The 23,614-nt window shown below is 34.5% G+C and overlaps 1 protein-coding gene across 2 annotated transcripts in view; it reads right to left on the bottom strand.

Moving 5' to 3' along the window:
• NCAM2 (neural cell adhesion molecule 2) overlaps positions 1-23,614 on the bottom strand; it is a 270,726-nt gene that overhangs the window by 30,091 nt on the left and 217,021 nt on the right. For both annotated transcript variants that reach the window (XM_050331536.1, XM_050331537.1), the window contains exons 13-15: positions 14,500-14,619; positions 12,487-12,608; positions 5,501-5,681 (exon numbers count right to left, since the gene is read on the bottom strand). In XM_050331536.1, coding sequence (XP_050187493.1) covers positions 5,501-5,681; positions 12,487-12,608; positions 14,500-14,619 — 423 coding nt within the window. The remainder of the gene's footprint in view (positions 1-5,500; positions 5,682-12,486; positions 12,609-14,499; positions 14,620-23,614) is intronic.

Genomic DNA, 23,614 nt, shown 5'->3' with positions numbered 1-23,614 from the left:
AGAAGGAACAAACTTGTTTATCTGCTGCTCCTTGCTAATGAGTTTATCTTGTCCCTGAATTATCGTAGGAGTTCAGAATGGGCCACTGTGAAAAGTGGCATCAATAACCTGGCCATAGGTCCACGTGAAAAGAAATGGTGGATGCAATTAGCACATGCAGCTGGGTAATTAGATATTGACTTTATTACCAGTGTGGGAACAAAGTTGTTTCTCAGGCATTCAAGTCAGACTGTCTGGATGCAATCTGGTGAAATATATGAAGTTTGAATGTATGTCTTCTATTAATATTTATATTAAAAGTTCACTTTTTGGCAGATAATTCAGTCAAGTTTATGCAATATAGTATATTGATTGAATTTTATTTTTTTGCCAGCTACAGTAATAGAGTAATTATATGGATAGTGACTAATATAACTGTTAGGCTACTGTTTCAAAAGACACCTCCAAAGAAATTAAAATGTAGAAAAATCTTGTGTAGTATGAACAATAACCTTGGTTACACCTTCATTCATTTACTTTTAAAAGTTAATTTTAAGAAATTTTAATTGAAGCAGAAGAAAACTATTAAGCTAAAACGTATTATATCAGTCCCTTATTATAATTATTTTAGCTTTAAAAGAATTTGTTTAAAACAAATCAGTGGAGAGGATGATTTCTGACATCCAACAGAAGCATGTTGGGGTATGTCTCTCAACCTCGAGAGCTCAGAGACTGAAGAGAAAGGCCAGTGGAAGATAAATAATTATCTCTTTCCCCAAATACATGATCAAGACACGTAGAATGTAAGCAGTACCCAAAATAAAAAGGATCTTTAGGTTTTAGGTTTTAAATCCTCTGGGTTTTTTTGCAACACACCTCAAATTTAGCTTAAATCACAGAGCTGTCGTTTTTCAAATATAATCATGTGGGAAACTTGCCTTTGGGACATGGATGCACAATATTTAAGCAATGCATTATCTTCTTACGACAGGAATGTCCCTATTCTTTCACAAACATACATGTGAGTGTAGGTAACTAAGTAGAAAAGACAGCAATAAAAATAAACTAAGAGCAATTACGGATTTTATCCCATCCTCACCCATAGTTCTACTGCGGTGTTTTCAGTGATACACATTTTTAAAGAAATTATGAGTGTTCAACTCAGCTTCTAAAATTTTTTAGAGTATATGCCTAACAATTTCATCTTTTAATTGGCACTCAGGGTTATTTTAATTATAAAGCAACATAATGCTGGCAATTACCTTTGAAAAATAGTCCAGGTGAATAAGAGTACCGTACTTCTAAAGTGTGGCCTGACACTTCAACATTCAGCATCTATGATGATTTTCTTTTTACCTTACAGAGTTCAAAAAGATGAGCAAACTTATATGGTAAAAGAAAAAGAAAGTTAAATTATTTTTGAAGAGGAAGTTTTGAGAATGCAAGACAGTTCTTTGATTGCTGCTCTTCTGCGATTCAGTGGTAGTTAATGCCTGTGATAGCTGTACCATAAATCTTTTGCCACTGATTTCTGAAAATATATCTAACACTTTCAGAAAGTACCCCTTTTTAACACCTTCCATTTCATCTTAAGATCCAGATATTGTAAATCTGTAGATGTGTTTTTAGGTTGCAATAATAATGGCTCAAAATGGCAGCAGATTTGGACACTTTTGTACCAGCTGCAGGGTACAATAGCAGGGTGCCTGTCTTCACCCTGCAGAAAAAAGAGTAAATGGGCCCATAAAAATGGGCCCTATGAGCTGATGGGGTTTGGCTGTTCCTGGTGGCACTTGGAGTGTTTGTTATTGCTGCAGAGTTTAGTCCATGCTGTCCTGACACAGATCAAGAGCTAAGGCAGACAGTTCCTTTGAGAATCCCACAGGAAGCTTAACACTGTGGGAAAGCCAGACGAAAATTTTCTGAAACATCAGAAATCAGTACCTAAAATGTGTAAAAGACTTCCCTCAGAGGCAAGCATGCTGATCTAAGAGTTGCACCTGCCTGCAAGTACTCCCAACTAACATCCCTAGTGAGATTTTTAAATATGTAAAATACTGTGTTTAAGACTATACTGCTCTTTCTTTAAACATGATTCCAAAATACCTGCCTGTACACCTAAGAAAAATGTGAAATACAGATATAGAAATGCTGTCCGCAGAAAACAACTCAAAACAGTAGGATGGAAAACTGTATATACATAGGTATAATATGCAGTGATAGAATAAGCAGGGTGTTTTAAGAAGTCGGTTTGCTGAGTGTTTCTCAAAGCCAGTGCAAGTTTCCATTGATAAACCCTTCAGAAAATCAGGAAACTTTCATTAAAAGGATTACAAATTCTGAGGAACTAATCACAAGTTTGATTGACTCAGTGAGGGGAGACCGTGTTACAGGCCTAGGAATGGACACCACAAAATCAAGTAGAGCTGCAGTTGGAGGCTCCTGAGGCCAACCATGGGAAAATTTAAAGGAATATCTGTCTCATTTATACACCTTGCTGATGCCAGACAACAATTTGCAGCCTCAAGCTCCTTCCTAGACCTGAGACTAATAAAGGATGATCATATTGTCTTATGGAATTCGACTGCCAGCCAGGAGTTGGTATCTGCACACTTCCCTAGCAGGCAGAGCTGTGGATTCACTGTCCACAGGAATTGCATAGTCATGTAAGTACACTTTTGGCTTCCAGCTCCTGCCCTCAGGGATTACTACTTCTGCCTTGTATCCAGTGGTTCCTGGAAGCATAAGCAAGCTTCTTCTGCAGCAATCAGAACTGAAGTTTTAGTTCTTGTGAGAACTCCCATTTCCCTTCTAAGCATCTACAGGAGGGCAACCAACGTATCCTTGCCTCCATCTCTCTCTGATTAATTGCATTGGCTTGCACACATCTTCACCAGAATATTATGGTAAGGATAGTCAACCATTAAGACACTTAGAGGATCCCAAAATTCCCTTGGGATAAGTAATATCGATGAGATTGAACTCATAGGGTCTACAGATTTTTTCTCTTTTAAATTACATTTAGAGCAAGACATAAACACTCAGTTCATCCGAAGTGCCACAGATCTGGGCAAATACAGATGAAAACCTTCAGGAATCTCAAAGACTTTTCTGATAATTACATTAATATTCAGAAAGGGAACCTCAGTTATCATCAGCTAAGTAAGCACAGGATAGGTGATGCAGATTTCATTCAGAAGTCTACCCAGTTTCGTTCCTGTTGCCTATGTCCTTTTTCAAACCTAGGTGTAGATGCCTAGCTGTTAGCACCGAAATCCCATGGCAGACAAACAGAGCATCATCAGAGTTAACTGGCATCAGAAATAATATTCCTACTCAAAGCTAAGCATTTTATACACAATATCTATCAAGTTTTAATAGATTACATAAGTATTTTTGCAATAATGTTATGTGTATATTTATGCAACAATGTTATGTGTATATATAATATTATATTGCAATAATATGATGCCATTTCAAAACAAGATAATTGTGCCGACTCATGACTATGAACTCTGATGTTCCACTGGTTCTGTCTTTTGACATACTTTTAAAAATTGCCTATGGAATGTTCTTATGATTGGAATTTCACACCCTTTTCAGACTTTGCAGAAAACAGTTGTCAAGGAAACTAATTAGTTCCGCAATCGTAATTACAGTAATGATTCATATAAAGAGGACCTGAAGTTAAATAGTGTAACAGACTTCTTACAACTACTTAGAGGTTATGGGAGAGTACTGAAAGGAAAAAGCCCCTAAGTGCCTATAAAACTGTGTTTAGGGAAAAATGTTCTATCTTTCTTCTGAAATTAAATTAACTAAGATTCTTTTTACTTGAATGTCTAGAGACCATCTATGTTATCATTTACAGAGGCACATCATGTTTCTGTTACAGCAGCTGTGGCAATAATATGGAATAGTTTATATAATTATAACAGGCTGAAGTTAGATTGCATTGCAAAGAAGAAAGATTTTCATTTCAAACATAAAAAAATTGAAATGTAGCATATCCCTTCCATTTTCCTAAACAAGGTTTTTAGTTATTTTTCTCCTTGACAAATATTTTTGTTTCCTTGGGACAATAAGCTTTCCTACACTTCTTTTTTCCTTTTCTTTATCAATCAAGTGAAATTTTATTTCTGAATGATGGCAATCACAAGGCGCTCTCTGTTTAAAAACAAGTACACAGGACCTATTGAGACTCTGAATTTCAATCAAGATGCAAATCAACTCCACTGCAATTCAAGTGCATAAACCAAATATTTGTACTAGAACTGGATCTGAACATATGAATAAATTACAAATGCCTTTTCTTTTTTTGTAAATACAAGTCACAATGCTTCCAATATCAAAAAATTGCTATGGAATACTTAAAAGTGTTTCAGAGATCTTGAGATAACTTTTGTAAAAATGTATTTGAAGAAAACTTACAACTGACAAAAAAAAAATAGCCAATTATTTCAAAGTTTTCTGAAGACACAGTAGTCCATGACTCACTCAAACTCATTTCCACAGTACTAAGACAAATGCTAGTCAGATGCTCAGTTTATTTTTTAATATCTTTTCCATTATATGCATGTGGCAAGTTTTTTGATTTGATTCTAATACTCCAACAGTTTGATATACAGCAGACAGAAAATATCATGTTAGAGGATTTAGCACTGATTTTTCAGGTAGTAATGATGACACTGATCTAATTTGGAAATTATTATTAAATATAGCAGCTCATAATTTAAGTAAAAAGTTTGAAATCTCTTCCTCATAACATTTATAAAAAATTTTAAATTTAAAAATTAAAAATTAAATTTACCCATAATGCTTCAGAAATTACCATTTTTTAGGTTTATTCTGAAGCAAATAATTTTGCATTGCTGCATCAAAATATAACTTTATATTGGGAAGCATTAAAACTCTTACACTCACTCTTAACTACGATGTAGTTTTTCTTAATTAGAATTCCAAACCTTCCTATTTACAGACTTCAAATATGAACAACATTTCTATAGATTTCAAAGCTTGTAAATAGGCCTCATAGAAGACTGTATGGTCAACATATTAGTTCAGACAGTATCTAAACAAGACTATTTGAAGTCTTAACCAAATCAGACACTAAATTAAACACCTTTATTACAAGTGTAGCTTGAAGCATGTGTTGAGATGGGACTGAAATCAAGAATTCTGATAAATAAGCTGCTTACAATAGACCATAGGCAGCCCAGGACAACTTAAAAATGTGTAGCAGCTGTATCTTAAATACTATATTGCTTGTTAACTGCCATCATCTTGGTTGAAGATTCAATTTTTCTTCTATACCTAAAAATTCTTTGATTAGTAAGAGAAAAGTGGGAGATGGGGTCCCATTTAAGGGTTTTGAATCGAGTCTTTCATGGTTAAAGTGTCTAGCTCTCAGTTTTTTGCAGTTAAAGGTTTCAGTGTTCAAACGTCATGTTCAACCACTCAAATTAGTGTACTAAGAGTAGGAAATGATTCATAGAGAGAAAACACTGTGAAATAAACTTACCTGTAATAATGTTGGGCTTTGGTGGCATGCTGAATTCATACAATGTTGGTTCAGAATAACCCAGTCTGTTGGCAGCTGTAATTTGTACTTCGTACCCCATGGTCCATTGAAGGTGCTCTAAGATGATGTGGTCTCTACTACCCTGCACTTTTTTCTCTAGCCACTGGTCTTCCTTATCTTTCTGTAAAGATGAAAATATTTGTTTAAATTCTCAGAAATGCTTGTATTATTTGTCTAAACTCTGTATCTACGCGAGACACAAAAATACAGAGTTTCCTTTACTGTTGTTACAAACACTGAAATAAACTAATTTTGGAGTTCTGAATACTCAAGTTTTTGTAATTTTGACCACTCCTTATCAATTTTCCACAATGTGGATTTAGAGAATTTGGTGGTCAACCCTATTTAACCTTTTGGCCTCAATTTATTCTTTGCTCAAATACTGGTTTTTATCTGGTAGCACAGCAGGGTGGTTATTTACAAAAGCTGCTAAGAACAAAATATGTAAAAGATTTATTTTATATAGATGTTTCAATTACATTTTAATCAATGTTCATTCAAAGAAACTTGCCATTAAACCCAAACTTGAATTGTTCATGAATGCAAGCTGTGCTTATATCAAACATTAGTAATTTAATTAAAATTGTAGCAATATGTGGTGCTATAGGAGCATTTTGCATACCAGGTTGTATGTAACAATATAAACACCACTTAGAAATTATGAAGTACTATGTCTACACTGGTGAGAGGATACATGTGAATCACTGAGATGGTGTTCAAGACGAAAAAAGGATTCTCATAATTTCTCATAATTCAGGTAATTAAGACATCTCTCCAAGGGGAACAAATAAGAACTTCAGTTGCAAACAATTCTGGCATTTTATACATTTGGAGTGCTTACCTTTGCAATTTCTCCTTTGAGTGCATAATATATTTAAATATTCTTTATACAAATAAAAATAACAAAATAACTAATAAATAAAAGGATAAAACAATGTATACCATCAAACACAAAAGTGACCTTGTTCAAAAGATCAACAACAACAGTCAGTAAGAATCCCTGCAGTCCTATTTTTACTACACACTGAGGTACAATAATGGCAAAAAATATGGCTGAGAGACAAACTTTGGCCATCCAACCTATACAGCAACACAGAATTAATCAGTGGATTTAAACTTCATGGGGACAAATAAAGCCAAAAAACTTATAATACATAGAAGTATAACTTTTAGCTGCACACTGCTATGTTTCTCAGCACCTTACATTTAAGCTCTTTGCTGAAGCATCTCGCTCCTCACTGATACAGTTTTCAGAGAACATAACATCTAATTTAGAGTTCAGGGACCAATCATGCTCCTTATGTTTCTTTATTTTTTTTGTCCCCAGTTTTCAGCAAACAGAGGACAGACTAAACTCCCTTATGTGCACTGCTGCAATATAATTAATTTGATATCAGATCTGATTGTGATGATTCTTCCATACTGACTTCACCTGTTTATAAACTTTCTTGCTGCTTCTGCACTAGCATCAGTATTGTCACCTGATAGTCCTGGGGATGATTAAAATCCAGCAAAGTGTCTTTTCAGGAATATTTGCAGCCAGGTGAAAGTTCCCACTTGGTGAAGCCACAGACCAGTGAAAAACATCAGAATGGTAATTCCATTCCAAATCATGAAAAAACCTAAATACACCAGACTAAAAATAGTTTGCTCATCATACAGTGAAACTGGTATTTCCTGTAAAGGATATTTTCCCATATCCTAGTTTCTGTTGCAATCATCTGACTTGCCACTGAGTGAATCCACTTACATTGTCACTATACCAAACTCCTTTCACAAAATATGTTTTTTGCACAGCACTCCTGAAATAGAGGGATCCAACAGTGATTGCAGTATATTGCAAATACTCCTTAGTAATATTAGGAATAGCAATGTTTTGTAGCACCACATTTTAATGGCTGTTTAAATTGGTGAGGTGTGGGAGGAGTTAATACAAATATAGCTAGATTCCAAAGAATATCAGAGTAATATCAGAGTAATCAGAAGTTCCATAAATGACCTTTGTGTTATGCACATATACCATGTAAATATCCTGGAGAATTCCAAAGGGGCTTAGAATCACACAAGGAGAAAAAAATATACTGAAATGGAAAATAAGGATTTAGGCTAATATGGTTCTTGCAGGTGGAAAAGACAGCACTGCAAGCAGATATATGGCTATACTGTGAAAACAAACTGTAGAATTAGATGAGATGAATAGAATGAGCTTAAGAGTTGGAAGGAAAAGTTTAGATTTCTGTATGAGGCTGCACATCTGCAGACAGAATAAGTGAAAAGGTAGGTGTTCTACAATTTGCTCAGGTGAAAATAATGAAAGAGCTGAAATGTAACGGGATACGTGCATGGTATTCCAGAGAAGTTCAGCTGAACCTGAAGCCAACTGGGTGAACCGAGGTAAATGAAACAAAGTCCAAGCCCTGAGTGCCAAGACATGACAAATTTTATGAAGAGTGACAAATACACGTTAGGAGGAAGAGGATAAAGTATCTGGAAAGCAAGGTGTGTTTTTCTAAAGACAAGCGGAAGTCTTCCAGAATACCACCTGTTTTTGTCATCTTAAAGAAGAAAAAAAAAAACACCAAGAAAAAGAACTGCAATGTCCTTCTTTATAGCTGATTTTTCAGCTATAATGTATTTTAAAGTACTTTGCTGAGCAAAGCTCAGTAATGTGTCCACATTTATTTTACTATTAGCGTAGAAGTGGAAAAAGAGGGACAAGAACACAAATCAAGAATCTACCAAGTAAATCTTCCCACAGATCTCTCTGTTTATTCAAAGACCCTTTAATCAGTACCTTAAGAGCAGAAAACAGAACCACAAAAGAGTACTTTGTACCATATTAGGTCGGTCTATTATTAATACTTCTTAAAATTTATAAATAGCTCTGCATATGCAGAGTGTTCTAGAACAAATGAAAGAAACCTCTAAATTACAAACTGTAGTCTAATTTGGGGTTAATATAAATGTCTTCAATAATCACTATCAGCAATTGTATCATTAATATCCACCATCAAATGCATATTTTCAGAACCTAAAATCAGATCTGCAACTACAGAGATTAAACTGCTCTTTATTTGCATTTCATTTCGTTTCATATAATGCAGAATCACTCCCTTACAGAAGGCCACTGATGACCTAGTCAAAGATTGGCAACTTCTGGGGATCTCACTGCCCTCTTCCATTACTCTTAAGCTTTAGATTAACATTGTCCTCATCCCACTATAAGTCCTTAGTTGAAACCAACCTGTCACAGACTACTACACTGAAAAAAACAAAACAAAGCCAAATCAAGCACAAAACCTTCAAGTTATTCTTTCTTAATTGTGTCTATATTTGCTTTATAATATTAGCATCAGCCAAATTTATTTAAGAAGTACCTAATACCTAGATTTTTAAGACAGCTGTAACCTAAACACCTAAATACTGTGACAGAAACAAAACCAAAACCAAATCCTCAACACCCCCCCTCCCCCAAAATTAAAAAAAAAAGCAGTGTAAAACTCCAATCTACCATAACTTGCTTCTTCTGAGAACTGAGGGCACACCTGGCAACAGTGGAAGTAAAGCCAATCCAGTGTTAAGGCACCAGTTTACTAGTCTAGAAGATAAAATCTCTTTAGTGGTCATTCTACAATATATCCAAGGTCATCCCTTCAACTCTTCCCTTATTCTCCATCCACTCTAAATTGCTGAGCTGAAAGTTCAGCCCAAACAGACTTACTGTGATGCTCCCTGCGATAAAAAAGGACAGGAGATGCCACACTGTCTTGAAATCTGGTAAGAAAAAAAGTCAAGAAATCCTCACAGAAGACAATCTGAAAGTTTAAAGCAGTGACTTCACAAGAATTGATTACATTTGTTTGGTGCTTTCTAGGTCTGGGTAAAATACAGTACAAAGCACAAAATGGCTGATAGTGTACATAATGTTAAAATACACAGAAGATCCAAAGATCTGGCAGGTAAAGTGGAACCTAGAGGTGTAAAAACATGTAACTCTTCCTTGGTAAGTAACTCAAGAGTCCGAGTAAATGAGGAATTATATCTTTTTAAATGTTTTGTATTTATAGAGGTTTGTTCTAGAACCTGTCATAAAGGAATAAAATGAATACAGACTAAAGGAATAAAATCAACATAATCAAAACAAGAGCCAAGCACATAACCTATCAATCAAACCCTTGTTTTCCAAAATTCAGAGCCTTAATAGTAACACTGTCACACGTCAACATGGTGAAAAACTTTAAAGCCTACAAAAACTAATCACTCCTTTAATGTTTCCTCCAAACACCATTATGGACATAAAAGGCAAATTAAGCACTGTTATTGGTTTTCAAGTTAGGATTTTAATCAATTTTTCTTGCATCTGCCTAAATGTTTCTAACCACAAAAGAGAGCTTTTTTTTTTTATCTTATTCTAAATATTTACTAAAACTTTTTCTGCCATAGAAAACAAAACCAACGTTCTATGTAGTATGCAACTTGGTAAATAACATGGCAGGTAATAGTCTTACAAATTCATTATTTGTAGTCTTACAAATTAATTATTTGTAATCTTACAAATTCAGTACACATCTCCATAATGTCCATGGATAAAGCTTAACCTTCACTCTGAAACACCAGCACTTCATTGTGTGTGTCCCAACCAACTTCAGAAGCACCATAAGCAGGAAAGACCAAAGGAGGGCTTGAGTTGGCCCCTTTTAAAATTGCACAGTTACTACGGGAGATGTGGTGGGGTGGTCACCTCCTGCATCAGACAGGATGCTTCCCTAGGGAATTCCTACCACTGCTCTTCCTGCCTTGCTACTGGGGAACAATTTTCCCTTGTTGTTCTCACTACCCTCCTATTCTTTCCTAAGGTAACTTTGAAGCCAATGTGTGCCATCAGCTTCAGACTCCATCAGTGAAGCTTTGTCAGACTGCCTTGACTTAGTGCAACAGCAGGAAAAAATCTGAGGCTGCTCCTCATAAAAATTGTATTTCCTGGAATACAGAAGAAAATGTCAAGCTGCTTATTATCTGATTGTAGTAAGTAATTCCTGCCCATAATATGAAGAAACTGATGTTAGGAAAGCAATATTTGACAGAATGAAATATGTGATTTCCAGAAAAAAGAAAACTTACCAATTGCCCTAAATCAGGCTTTAATTGCTTTAATGTCTTAAAGGCTGGCCTTCCCCCAGTTAAAATAAATAAATAAATAAAAAATCTGTGTAAAACTTAAACATGAGGGAACTGACTTTTAATAAGACATGAAGAAAAAGCCACTGATGTATAGGTTCTTATCTAATACACTCTTTAAACATTGGTCAAGGTGCTAGTAATGAGGCTGGCAAGAGTTAATTAAATATGGCCAATGGGGAAGATAGAAGAGAAGTCAACAGATAATTATGAACTTTAAATAGCATTCATTCATTCTGATTAAAACACCAACAAATTATTCTGCTTCTTTTGTTGTAGGAAGGCCTTTAATTTAGTCAAATTGCTTTTTCAATTGGAAGCTTAAGGAGATAAGGATTTGAGGTTCAAATAAAGCTATCTTATTCAGTAACCTAATAAGTTTCCACTTACTGCTTAAACTGTACATTTACCTTTCAACAACATACATGAAAAATCATCTTTTATGCTATAATATTGTACCTTACTCAACACACCAGATCAAAATCAGATTTCCAAAAATTTTCAGGATACTTCCAAAAGCATTTAGCTTATTTAGATCATGAAACCAGGTTTAATTCCATATGCTGCATACCTGTATTGTGTACAAACAGTTTATTTTCTTCCAGCTGGTGAATACTTAGAGGCATTTTAATCTAGCTAGGAAGTTCAATCCCACAAAACTGCATTGTATCTTTTATTGCATATTTTACTACCCCCGTTTTTTATGTAATTACTTTGTTTTATGCCAACTGTATTCACTGGATTGAAAGTCATTTGAGGAGGTCAATTAATATTTAGGGGTCAGTGATAGCAGAATAACTCCTGGTCATTGCCTCAGGCTACTCTTAAAAGGGCCACCAAATATTTCTCAATTGATTTGGAGCTACCAATCTTCTTTGGTTATATTTAGTTTAGGAGAAGCATTTTACATACCAGGTTTAGCACTTGGATAATCCCAGGACTATCATTAAAAAGTCACATTATAGGAAACATCAAGAAATGTGACAAAAATTATTACAAGTTAAGTAACTGTCTTTTCCTTTTTGGGAACACTAAAAGGGGTTCTGCAGCCAATTTCTCAAAGGTCGCTTCTTCCTGTTAGATAAAGTCCACACTACATTCCATTTAACATGTCTAAATATCTGATGTCACATTCCCAATCTCTCAGGTTCTGGAAATGGACATGTAAATTTGCTATAACACTCTGCTAAGATATGTTTTTACTGGATTTAGTCAGATAGATGTACTATAAACTTCCTACAAGAACACAAGTTTTTAAAAATGAACATTTTGGAACTAAATTCATCACTTTTGCCAGCTCTGTAGCTACTTCTCCAAATCAATCTTTTCTAAGCATAATGCATCAGGAAATGAAGGATAATTGAGTTACTTTAATAACAGAAAAAAACAAGCAACATTTTTTTTTTTTAATAAATTATACATCACAGAAAAGCCTGTTTTTGAAATGTGCCAGATTTGTTCCTAATTTACCACATAACAAAACAAGGCATATAGCTTTCTTGTTGGAATGCAATTTCAGTTACATCCTTAGGAAGAACTTTTCTTTAAATTTTTATTTTATACTCTGGCATCATCAGCTTCAGCAGCAGCAACAAAAGAAAACATACTCTATCCTTATTTACTTTTCCTAGTATATAACCCCTTTTTGTTAAATTGTTATACTTCAATTAATTTAAGCAGTCTTCTCTGCATTAAAAGCAGATATTAACAAGCATGACTCACTTATTTTGATTAACTGAAATACTTACACTTCTGTATTTGACAATGTATTCCAGTATGGGGGCACCTCCATCATCTTGTTTAGTTATGCTAAGTTTGAAACTCTTGCCACTTTCAGGTTGTCCATGAATTGAAGGGGGACTTGGCTCCCCTAAAGAAGGGGAAAAAAACAGTACATAACGATAATTCAGCAGTGAGATAAGTTCTAAATTACAGTTGGGAACCTGTCCATAATAATATTAATCAAAATCTTATAATCAATATGATCCTTCCAGGCAATGCAACACAACCTCTATAAGAGTGTTAAATATTTTGTTTAAAATATATTCCAGTGTAGATTACTCATACAAGGGGGCAAAATTATGTGAAGTATGAAAAAAATATTCACTTCTTTGAGACCTTCCATGTTTTGACACTTTGAAATTAATTTCCTTCCGAAATCCTTTAGCCATCAATTCAGCAAGGCTGATAGGCTGCTACTCACACTGAATTTAAAGAGCAACACTCTCTTACAGTTAAGAATCCTTAGTAATAGGCATGAACTTTAGTCCCATGTACAAGATTTAAATTGTAATTTAAAGTAAATATACTCTCCAATAAATGTGTCAAGGCAAATTAGATACTTTTAGAGCAGTAAATATCAAGAATAAATGTAAAGAATTAGATTTTCAAAACTAAACTCAATTTTCTTTGTAATGAGAAAAGTATTCTTAAACATACAATCAAAAGAATAATAGCCAGTTTAAACCACTTTACTGGTCAAAATTCACCAACTAATGATCATTTCTATACGTAAGGCCTATTACAAATTTTTAAAACAGGTCCTACATGAACATATCACACTGAGGTTTCTAATCCTCGAAAAAGCTGCAAATTTGCATTCACCCAGAGAGATACAGTTCTTTTAAAATAATTTTCTTATTTGGGTTTATCCCTTATCAAAGTAAGGATAAACAGATCTCAACATGAAGTTTTCCTAGTTTTTTATCAGGTAACATATATATATATATATATATATATATAACCTCTATGAGTTTCTGCCATTTCTCTTTCAGGTATGTTGTTTCATAGGAATAATAGCAAATTATTTTATCCGTCCTTCAATATATTTAGAATATGCATATGCTTCAATGAAAAAGAAAATTAAAAGCTGCCACGTTACTGGTTTGGGACAGAAGAAATGTACCAGTAAGAACATAATATAATAACACAGAAATATTTGTGTTCTTTGTGGTTGCATGAATTGTATTGTTCATTCCCTTAGGGCCAGTATTAACTACACTGAGTCATGCCCTACTCAAGAAACAGTTCAGTTGCAACAGATTTATGAGAGACTGGTCTGGCAATAGTTGCTGATGTATTTTGGTGTGTCTGTTTGATTACTATACACTGCCATCTGCTAGTTCCTTTATTTTTCTTCTCCCTTTGTATTTAATTTATTTATTGTTCTATTTAAAGGTAATTTGAGAAAAATATTTTTCATTAGCCCTTAATATTTAAATCTGAATCTCTTGCTGATAGCTACTACAAATATAAAACTGGTTTCATAGAATTTTTCATTTGCATGTAATCATAGTTACAACAATTTATTCTCATCTTTTTTCCACAGCTTAAGATTTCTGTTTGAGGCTTAAAAATTGCGAAACAATGGCAGCATAATTTGATGAAGAAATGTCTCCAGAAATGGCCAATTCATTTCTCACAGATGCTGATAATATCCTGAGTGTAAATGAGAAAGAGTCCTTAATCTAATATCTTTCATGGTTTGCTCTCTTGTATATAAAATATAGATTTTTCTGAGTCTCAAAAATATAAGATAATGGAATAAATTCACCAATTTAAATTCATTTATACTTCTTGGAAGGGGGGGAGGAAGATGAGAAAACATGATTTCTGAGAAGCAATGACTGTTGAAATACACTGGGGAGTAGAGTATAAATATAAAACATTATCTGCAGTGAATCATAATTCAAATTATTAGCTGATCTAGATATAACATATTCCATTAATAACTTTAATTTAGTAGCACAAATGTTACTCACGGACAGGTAAGGTCTGAAAGATCTCGATTTTGCTATACTCTCCTTGACCCTTTCCATTTACAGCCGCTACTTTGATTTCATACGTCGTATTTGGTTCCAAGTTGCTGAGAACAACCATTGCTAAAGGAAAGGGAAAGAAAGAAGGAACAAAGTTTGATGAAGTAATAAATTAAAAAAAAAAAAAATCAGGCAACTTCATAATTTGTTTGCTTCACTTGCAACTTAACAAGTCCCGTTTTCCAGTAGTACAATGGTTTCAAGCGTAGCTTTTTTGTTGAGTGCTAATAGTCCTTGTTCATCTGCGTGGAATTGTTGTTGTGACAGAGCAAATTGTGCTTCTGCAGGAATGTAAAATCAGTGTTTCAGAAGCCACAGTCAAGAATCAAAGACGTTGATGGGGATCGATATTTTATGTTCACGTTGTGAGCACAGTGTATTGGGTTTATGCTGCCAAGTTTTGGTAGCTGAGGGAAGTAGCAAGGGAGGCTTCTGTGAAAAGCTTCCAGAAGCCTCTCCCATGTCTGGCAGAGTCAGTGGTAGATGGCTCCAGGATGGACCTGCCACTGACCAAGGCTGGAACTGGTTTGCTGTTAGGGTTTGTAATGCTGTGGGCGACCCACGCTGGAGCAGCCTGTTCCTGAAGGACCAGTGTTGGAGCAGTTAATGAAGAACTACAGCCTGTGGGAAGGGCTCATGTTGAAGTTCATGGAGGACTGTCTGCCGTGGGAAAGACCCCACAGTGGAGCAGGGGAGGACTACAACTCCTCTCCCTGAGCAGCAGCAGAAACAACCTGTGATGAACTTACAGTAACCCCATTCCCATCTCCCTGAGCTGCTGTGGGGGAGGAAGTAGATCTTGGGAAAGAGGGAGAGGTGGGAGGAAGGTATTTTAAAGATTTGGTTTACTTCTCATTATCCTACTCTGATTTTGACTGGTGATAAATTCAATTTATTGCTCCAAGTCGAGACTGTTTTGCCCACGATGGTAATGGGTGAGTGACTTCTCCTGGTCCTTATGTCAACTCATGAGCCTTTCCTTCTATTTCTTCTCCAGTTGCCAAGGGGAGTGACATAATGGCTTTGGTGGGTAGCTGGCATCCAGCCAGGGTCCACCCATCACATAGAGGAGACATGAATCTGGCAAAAAATTAGGCAATTCTCCTTCCTTGCTGGCCACAGGCACCTAACACAGGTTCCAGCCACCTTCACACAGTTCATAACTTGCCATTTTTCCTTTATGCTGATGAGTATCAATTGTCCTCGGTCTGCACTCTACACAGTTACATGCACATTAATGGTGAGTTGCTGGTGCTATGGTCTGCCAGTTCAACAGTGTATTCCAGACCTAAAGTGACACATGCCTATGATGACCAAAGGAAGAGTTCTGAGTTATCAACCAGAGACCTGAAAGTAAATTAGTCACATTTGTATATATTTCAGAAGAGGTACATGGAAATGCATATTAAGTTATAACAAAAAAAAAACCAAAAACAATCAAACAAAAAAAAGGTGATTTGGGAAGCCAAGGGGGTTGAACTTATGACAGGCTTTCAGAAATCAAGACTGACCCCCTGATAGCAATCATTCATACAACCTGTCTCTGTACTAGCACCTGGAGATGCCATCAGAAACAGAAAACAGGAGGAAAGCTTGCCAAAAAAGCAAGAATATTGTACAGCAACAACTCTAGAAATAAAATCCAGGGAAAAAACATTTGATTCCTGGATCCTTTATGGGAATAAATAATATGTAATATTTATAAACATTATAGTACTGTATTTACTAATAGCAATGTTGAATATGCACTTGGAAACATCGATCCAAAGAGAGTTCTTGGAGCATTACCCTGCCTTTACAAGAAAGATTCCTTTTATTGTCTCTACAGCAGTTGCCTGTTTGCGATTTGCCAGCTCTGTGATGAGCTCTCCATATGTCAGATTCGTACTGGGGAATGGATGTAAATTAGATGGACTTGACTAGAGGCACAGCAGCATTTCTTCTGCCCAGTAAGGCAGGGGCTGTAATATTTTACAAGAGGATATAGAAATGTAATGTCTCAAGAAAGAACCAGTAGTTTCTTTCTCAGTCTCTAGGGAGCCTCGTTTTTCATTATAGAGGAGTATTTTATAGTTGCTTTAGGCCTGCTTTTCAAGTTACATATTCAGTGAAAGCATAATTATTTCTGTCCATACTCTTTGTTATTCTTTTGAGTCCAGATTTATTAGAATTTCTATTTCTTTAGTTTCTGCAGCAGTCAGCTAGAGTTTCTATTACATGTGGTGCTAAAGGGATTTAATGAATTCGGAAAAAAAGTAACTTTTACATTTCACACTTATTATGGGCACTTTGCATGAATTTGCCATTGAAACATGGTAACTGTTTTCTTGTAAACAAAGCAGTAGAACTGTATGTCTTCCAGCACATTTTAACTTTATAATTTCATGAGATTTAAAAATATCAAACTCTGAAGTATAACCATGTCATGAAAAAATAAAGTACCATCATGAGAACAAGAATAGAATTTGGAGAAGAGAAGGATTATGATATATAACATTCAGTTCTGTTAAGATGAAATTTAAAACCTAAGCCAAGCAGTAGCAGTGTTTGACTTGCCTTTCAGCCATGACTACTTTCCAAGGCTGAATAATTTCACCGAAAATAAACCTTAGGGCATACTAAAAATTAGTGTTACTGTAAATGTATTTAAAATTTAAACAACATAAAAGCATGACTATGAGTCAACACTTAATAAAACAAAAATGTTGTTAAATACATGAAACCTAAGGATTAGATTCCATAAACACTTAAGTGACTCCTGGGGCCTATATAAATGAACAAAATTACTTATATATGCAGTATTTAAAGAATCAGTGTATACTTCAGAATCATCTGCACAGCACTATGTGTCTAGATACAATGACATATAGTTACATTTATGGAATTAACCCAGCTGTATCTGATAACACAATATGTCCTCAAAAAGTGGACCAACTTGGTATCAGTGATGGTAGATGTGGATATATTATATATGTAGGAAGAAAAATATAACTATGTCCTTCTCAAAAAAAACCCAACCAACTAACCAACCAAACATTCTGGATCAGAATACTTTACATACTTCAGTTCCAAGAGAACATTTAAAATAACTAGGTAAGATATAAAACTGTCCCTCAGTATGTAACAAAAGGGCAGGGCTGAAAAGTAGTCTAAGCATAGTGAAACTTCCACTGCTTGCTCAGAGTTTCGCATTTTTTGGAATATGTTAAGAATGGAAGAATATGCTTAACTTTTTTTTTTTTTTTTAAGGTATGTATCTGTAGTTTAAATATAAAATCAGCTTATATATCTTTCCATATAAAAATTAAGATCTTCTTACAGGACTCCTTGTCTCATGGCCCTGGCCACACTGGATATTTTGACTGCAGCTTGCGATGATCACTGAAGTAATCAGCTGCGAAATTTCAAAAAACATTCTGAAAGAAATATAGTATTTTACTTTCAGTATATAAATGTGAGAAAATTGGTTCACTGCATACTGTATGTTTTGCCATTGGTATATTAATTGATGTCTATCAAGTTCCAAATACACTTTAAGTGAACTCCTTTCTTTCAGAATATGATTTGAAATTTTCCAGGTTTTTTTCTACCTGTCATGTCTGTCTTCTTTTGCTTTTATATTGTCTTTCTAATTAGAGTACCTGTGTGCTTCAGCTAGAGAGTTCAATTTTGGAGACTGATTTTGCTGGGATTATTCATACAGTGATGGGTTACATTGAGGAGTAGATTTGGAAGGAATACTCCAAAGAGGGAAAACCAGAACATTCTCGTGTGATCTCTGCAAATTAACTAAATTACCTAATTTAAGTTAATTAATTATTTCATTAACATGATGCACAACAGCTCAAACCCTACTGTTATCCACTTATAAGAAGACAGACAGGGAGACTGCAAGTCACAAGGTACTCTTCAAGGAGATCATGAGTTACCAGTTCTTTTACGTTTGGTTTTATATACTATATTAAGAATTTAAAACAAAATTATAAATACTTTTTTAACAAGGTATGCCAGGAACACTGGTTTGATTTTCATTAGTGTTGTTGACCAGAATTAAAAAAGAAACACAGCCATGAAAAAGAAACAAACCTTATTGTATAGAATAACTCAGCTTAACCTATTCTGAGACAATAATCCTAAAGTTTAAGCAATATTAAAAATAGAGTCCTTATTTTCATTTTACAGATTCTTTTAATTTGCAAGAAAATCTAAAACAATAAAAACATGAATACAGAAAAAAAACCCTCACAAAAATATATCAGACAGACAAAAATGCAGAATTCCATACTATTTAAAATCTAGTGTCCAATCATTTCAGCTAGAAAAGTTCATTTTATTGTCACAGAAGTTTAACTGCTGTCAAGATGAACCACAGGAAAACAACATCTGACACAAGATTTGCTGTGAAATAAATTGTACCATAAATCCAAGTCAGTAAAATCAAAACAAAATTCTCCAGCTGCTTTTCTGGTCCAGGGAAGGTTGTTTATGTTACTTTACAACAGCAGAATGAGAGGGAAAATGTCTGGCATATAAAACTGTCTTTTCACCAAAGTAATCTTCCTCAGAAACCTTCTAAGGACTGTGACATATTACATAAACCATCACAAAAGCAAAGAAAGTTGGGGAACTAATAGTACAGTTACACTACATTAATCTCAAAGTAGATTTTATATGAGGTTAATTAACAGAAATAGCACATCACTGCATTATTCTCATTGGAGAGGTATCTGTTGCATGGACCAATGTTCTTCCAGTTCCAAATTCAATCCCTTGAGGATATCAGATCTAACTAAAGTAGGATATAAATTTATTTTGAAACAAAGTAGCTGAGATATATAATTGCTGGAATATCATTTTTGCTCGTATATATTTGAGATCGTGGCAGAAGTGTGAAAGTTCTGACAAAGAAACATTACAAATTTTAGGATGTTTTTTCCTACTCCTTTCTCTTTAGAGTCTCAATCTGTATTACTAGAGAGACTGAACGCAGACTGAATAAAGTGCATGTTGATAACTGGAGTGTTTTGATTTAACACCGTTTTGCTGCACCTATTACTCATCACTACCCTCAAGAAAAACTGAGTCCCCTGGAAATACTAGAATCTCTTTCAAAGGAAAAAAAATAACATTTTTATGAAGCTCAGACAGGTTTCTCTTTGTGATGATGACTCATGTTCTTTTAAGGACAGAAGAAAAAGACCTGGGAAGAGAGCAGTGAGGAACCTATGGCAGCAGGACAGGTGAGAAGAGCAGTGAGGAACTTGAGCATTAAAGTTCTGTGCAAGTGTCTTAGACTCTTGTAGATGTCACAGAATATGAGGAACTTCTCCCAAAATTTTAGCATTTGTTTTGTTTATTCTATATGTTTGCACAGTAGGAGGAAGAGTATAAAAACTCTCTTTTCTAGCTGAGCCTCACAATCAGCTCAGAAATATTGACAAAATGAAGCTAGAATTTGCCTTGGGGGAGAAATACAGGGGAAAAAAAAAAAGGATTTTGCTACACAATAGACAAAATGTTAATTCATATGCAGAAACAGCCAGACTGTCTCAGTTCCATCTGTCTGCTTGCCCAAATAACAGTTAATTTCATAAATACTGATTCAAGCATCTGACTATAAATGTCAGAATTCAACTAACACAAATAAATGAACTTTAATAATGAAAATATTTCAAGTTGCACATTACATGAAAAAAACCCCGTAATTAAATCAAATCCTACTGCCAGTGATATCATTGGCATAAATTCCATTAATATATGTGGAGACATTAGCAAGCCTTAAGTCATTCCCTAAAATGTATACACAGACAAAAAAATGCAAACATTTTAATAATCAGATAATATGGCTCTGTCATGAATTTCCATCACTCTTTGCACTATAATGTATAATTATTGCATTGGTTTGGAATAAGAGTTGCAGAGGTTTAATTAACTGTGAATACAAACAATCACCTATGAATAAAGATATAAAGTGTGATAGATCAAGTATAATTAATATCATCTAATGTTCACTAACATGAATAATTTTCTTACAAAATACTTTTCAGTAGCTGACATTAAAAACGCGTTTTGCAAAAATGGTTTTATTAGTTTCTTAACATTAATATATAACATACTAAAATACAATTACTTTGTTAGACTCCTTTTCCCCATATATTTATCACTACACAAACTGAACCAGGAGTAGCATCCCCACCTCAGAGACATTCAGGGGATTTTCTTTGCGACCTATTTGTATTGAAATAAATCTAATAAGAAAAGATTAAATAATCTATGAGACAATTACAGTTATAAAACACAGAGTGCTATAAATTAATGAAAGTCAAAGAAAGTAGGAGTGTAAATCAAAGCCCCTAGGAAAGAGTAAATTTGTGGATTGAGAATACAGTTTATAATAAATGGAATCAGCATGAATCCAGAAGATGGGGGTTGTCACGTAACAAACTTTGGGTATAAGAATGAATAGATTTTCTTTAGAAGTTCATTTTCTAGTTTATTTATTTAAAAAGAACCCTTAGTTCAATCCACATTTAATCAAAATAACAGCAGAGAATGCAGTATAGGAAAAAAATCTTAGGAGAAAAATTCCGGGAACAAAAGCAATTTGCTGAGATGGATCATTGTAACAGTGAACTGTTTCCATAACCTCATCCAGAACAGAAACACGCTTGCACGAACTGCATGTAAAATAAATAATTTAGGCAAACTAGTGTTAAGAAAAATGAAAAATCATTAAAAGTATGTAATATTTTTAGGCATACTCCCAGTGATAAAAGAGACCATGTTATCTTGATATCATCTTCACATTTTTCTGTGATATTAACTTGACAATAACAGAATATTTCATGAACAAACCCTACCACTTATACTGATTAGTGTCTTATCCTATCAACAATCATGAGCAACTAGGATCTAGCTTTGAGAGCCTTTGTTTCTCATCACCTTAAGTCAGAATTTGTATTTCAAACACACATTCTATCTTCAAAATAAATGAAATAATTTTACTTTTATTCTGTAACTGTCTGGAATGCTTTGTATTTCCCTATTGCTTTCAGCAAAAAAAAAAAATCCTTTTGGATTATTATCAAAATATTTCTTGCTAATTAGAAATAGTTCCCTCACGTATCTATAGTTCACTTGTTTATTAACTAATGCTTCTTAGCTGCCATTTTCTGTAGTTCCCTGAAGTGGAAGATGACATGCATAATAATACATCCAAACCTAAAGGACAAGAATGTAACAGCCAGTTCTCCTGGTTTACAGTACTGTGTGTGCAGGGTGAGGTGGGCTAGGAGAAGAAATTCCCATTTAAATTTGCATTATTTTCAATTATAATGTTTGTAGTGCATTTTTAGTAAAAGCAAACTTTCCATAATTGAAAATTGCTGAAATTTCTAGGAGAACATGTGAGGCTTCACTATTAATTCCAACTTGCTATGCTTCTTCTCCATACAGAAACCTTCTAACTGTATCAAATGAGAATTTACAAATGTACAATATGAATGTATAAGAGCATGTAATGGATATACTGACTATCCATAAAATAATACTTATTTTGTCCTAACTTTCCTGATTTTTCATACTATTTCACTAAAACTGAGATAGGCAAACTTTCAGAATTTCCTTTACTCTTTGATTCATTATTTTATAACCCAGCACTCTGCTTCACAAGTCAGTTTCCCTTTCTTCAAATTTGACACCACTAAGCTTTTATTCAGTTGTTTCTGTATTGCCCTTTTGTAAATATTGTATTTTGATTACATTTTATTTAACTGCAATGTACACAAACACATTGGGTGTTGGTTCAGTTTTTAGTAAGTATTTCATCACTTAAAAAAATTATGGAGAACAAAGTCAACATGTGTTTTTTACCATGCCAACAAGAAGGGCTTCTTTTCCTCCACTGTAATAACACACATTAAAACACACAGATACTCAAAGCTGTACTGATATATTAGAAAAAAACCCCAACCACACAAAAAACAACAAAAAACCCCAAATCAACCCAACCCCAAAAATCCTCCCTTTACTACTCCTTTAGTATCCCTTTCTCCAAAGTTTTACTTTAAAAATTTCCTATACTACCTTTATGATGACCAAGCCAACTGCTTAATACCAGAGCTTTGAAAATGCAATCAACTTCCAGAAAAGGTAGGGTGTTTTTTGTTTTCCAGCAAAGGAAAGGGAAATGGAAGTGCAGGAATAGGAAAGGGATAACAGAGAAGAAATGGAAGAGGAAAAGGAGAGGAGAAAGAAAGAATGGACAATCAAACATTTACTAGACATCCCTATATTTAAAGTTCAGGAGACACAGTCCTTGAAACTGTTGATAATCACTGTAAACAGATCTTGTTAAGCTAAACAAGGCATACAGAATGAACTCATTCTTTACACAATTCAATTGGCTAAAATGGAAATACGTATTGAGCTTAAAGCCTACAGAATTTAAATACATTTCAAAAACAAATGCTCTTTGAATAATTTAACCTTTAAAATGTCAGGTCTCCTCACAGTACTCATTAGCCCTTCTTTTTATTTATTCAATAAATAAATCTTTTAGAACCAGCTTTTAAGAAATACTTTTATCAATTTTTTTGTCTGTGCATAGGATTGTCAGTGTTCTGAAGTGTTCAATTCATTTACCATTCAATTAAACAACTTTGATTGATGGCTAATTGTTTGCTACCTTAAAATGTAGAAGCATTATGTTAATCAAAATCATGGAAATAGATCTCATAGAGATTGATGAACTTTGGCACAGTCCTTAGAAGAACTGATCACACTCTTGCATTTTAAAACATACCACCCAAATCCCTGCTAATCCAATGAAAGAAAAAATAGCTGCAGCAGCATAGACAACAGAATGCCACTTGTCTAACCCTGTTCCTCGATGTTCACCAATGCAGGCACCAAGATGCCCAATAGAAACCTTGATTAGATCAAAGATAACTGTAGGTCTTTGGGGCAAGAAGTCTTTCTGGTCAGGCTGAAGGGGTTGTGTAGGGAGAGCTGCACGCAGGCCAGTGCAGACAGGGATGCATAACTTGGAGCCAGCAGA

This window comes from Myiozetetes cayanensis, unplaced genomic scaffold, assembly GCF_022539395.1.
Source record: "Myiozetetes cayanensis isolate MyiCay16 unplaced genomic scaffold, myiCay2020 scf5-8, whole genome shotgun sequence".
In the NCBI taxonomy this organism is placed as follows: domain Eukaryota; kingdom Metazoa; phylum Chordata; class Aves; order Passeriformes; family Tyrannidae; genus Myiozetetes; species Myiozetetes cayanensis.
This window is presented reverse-complemented; position numbering and strand designations above follow the sequence as displayed.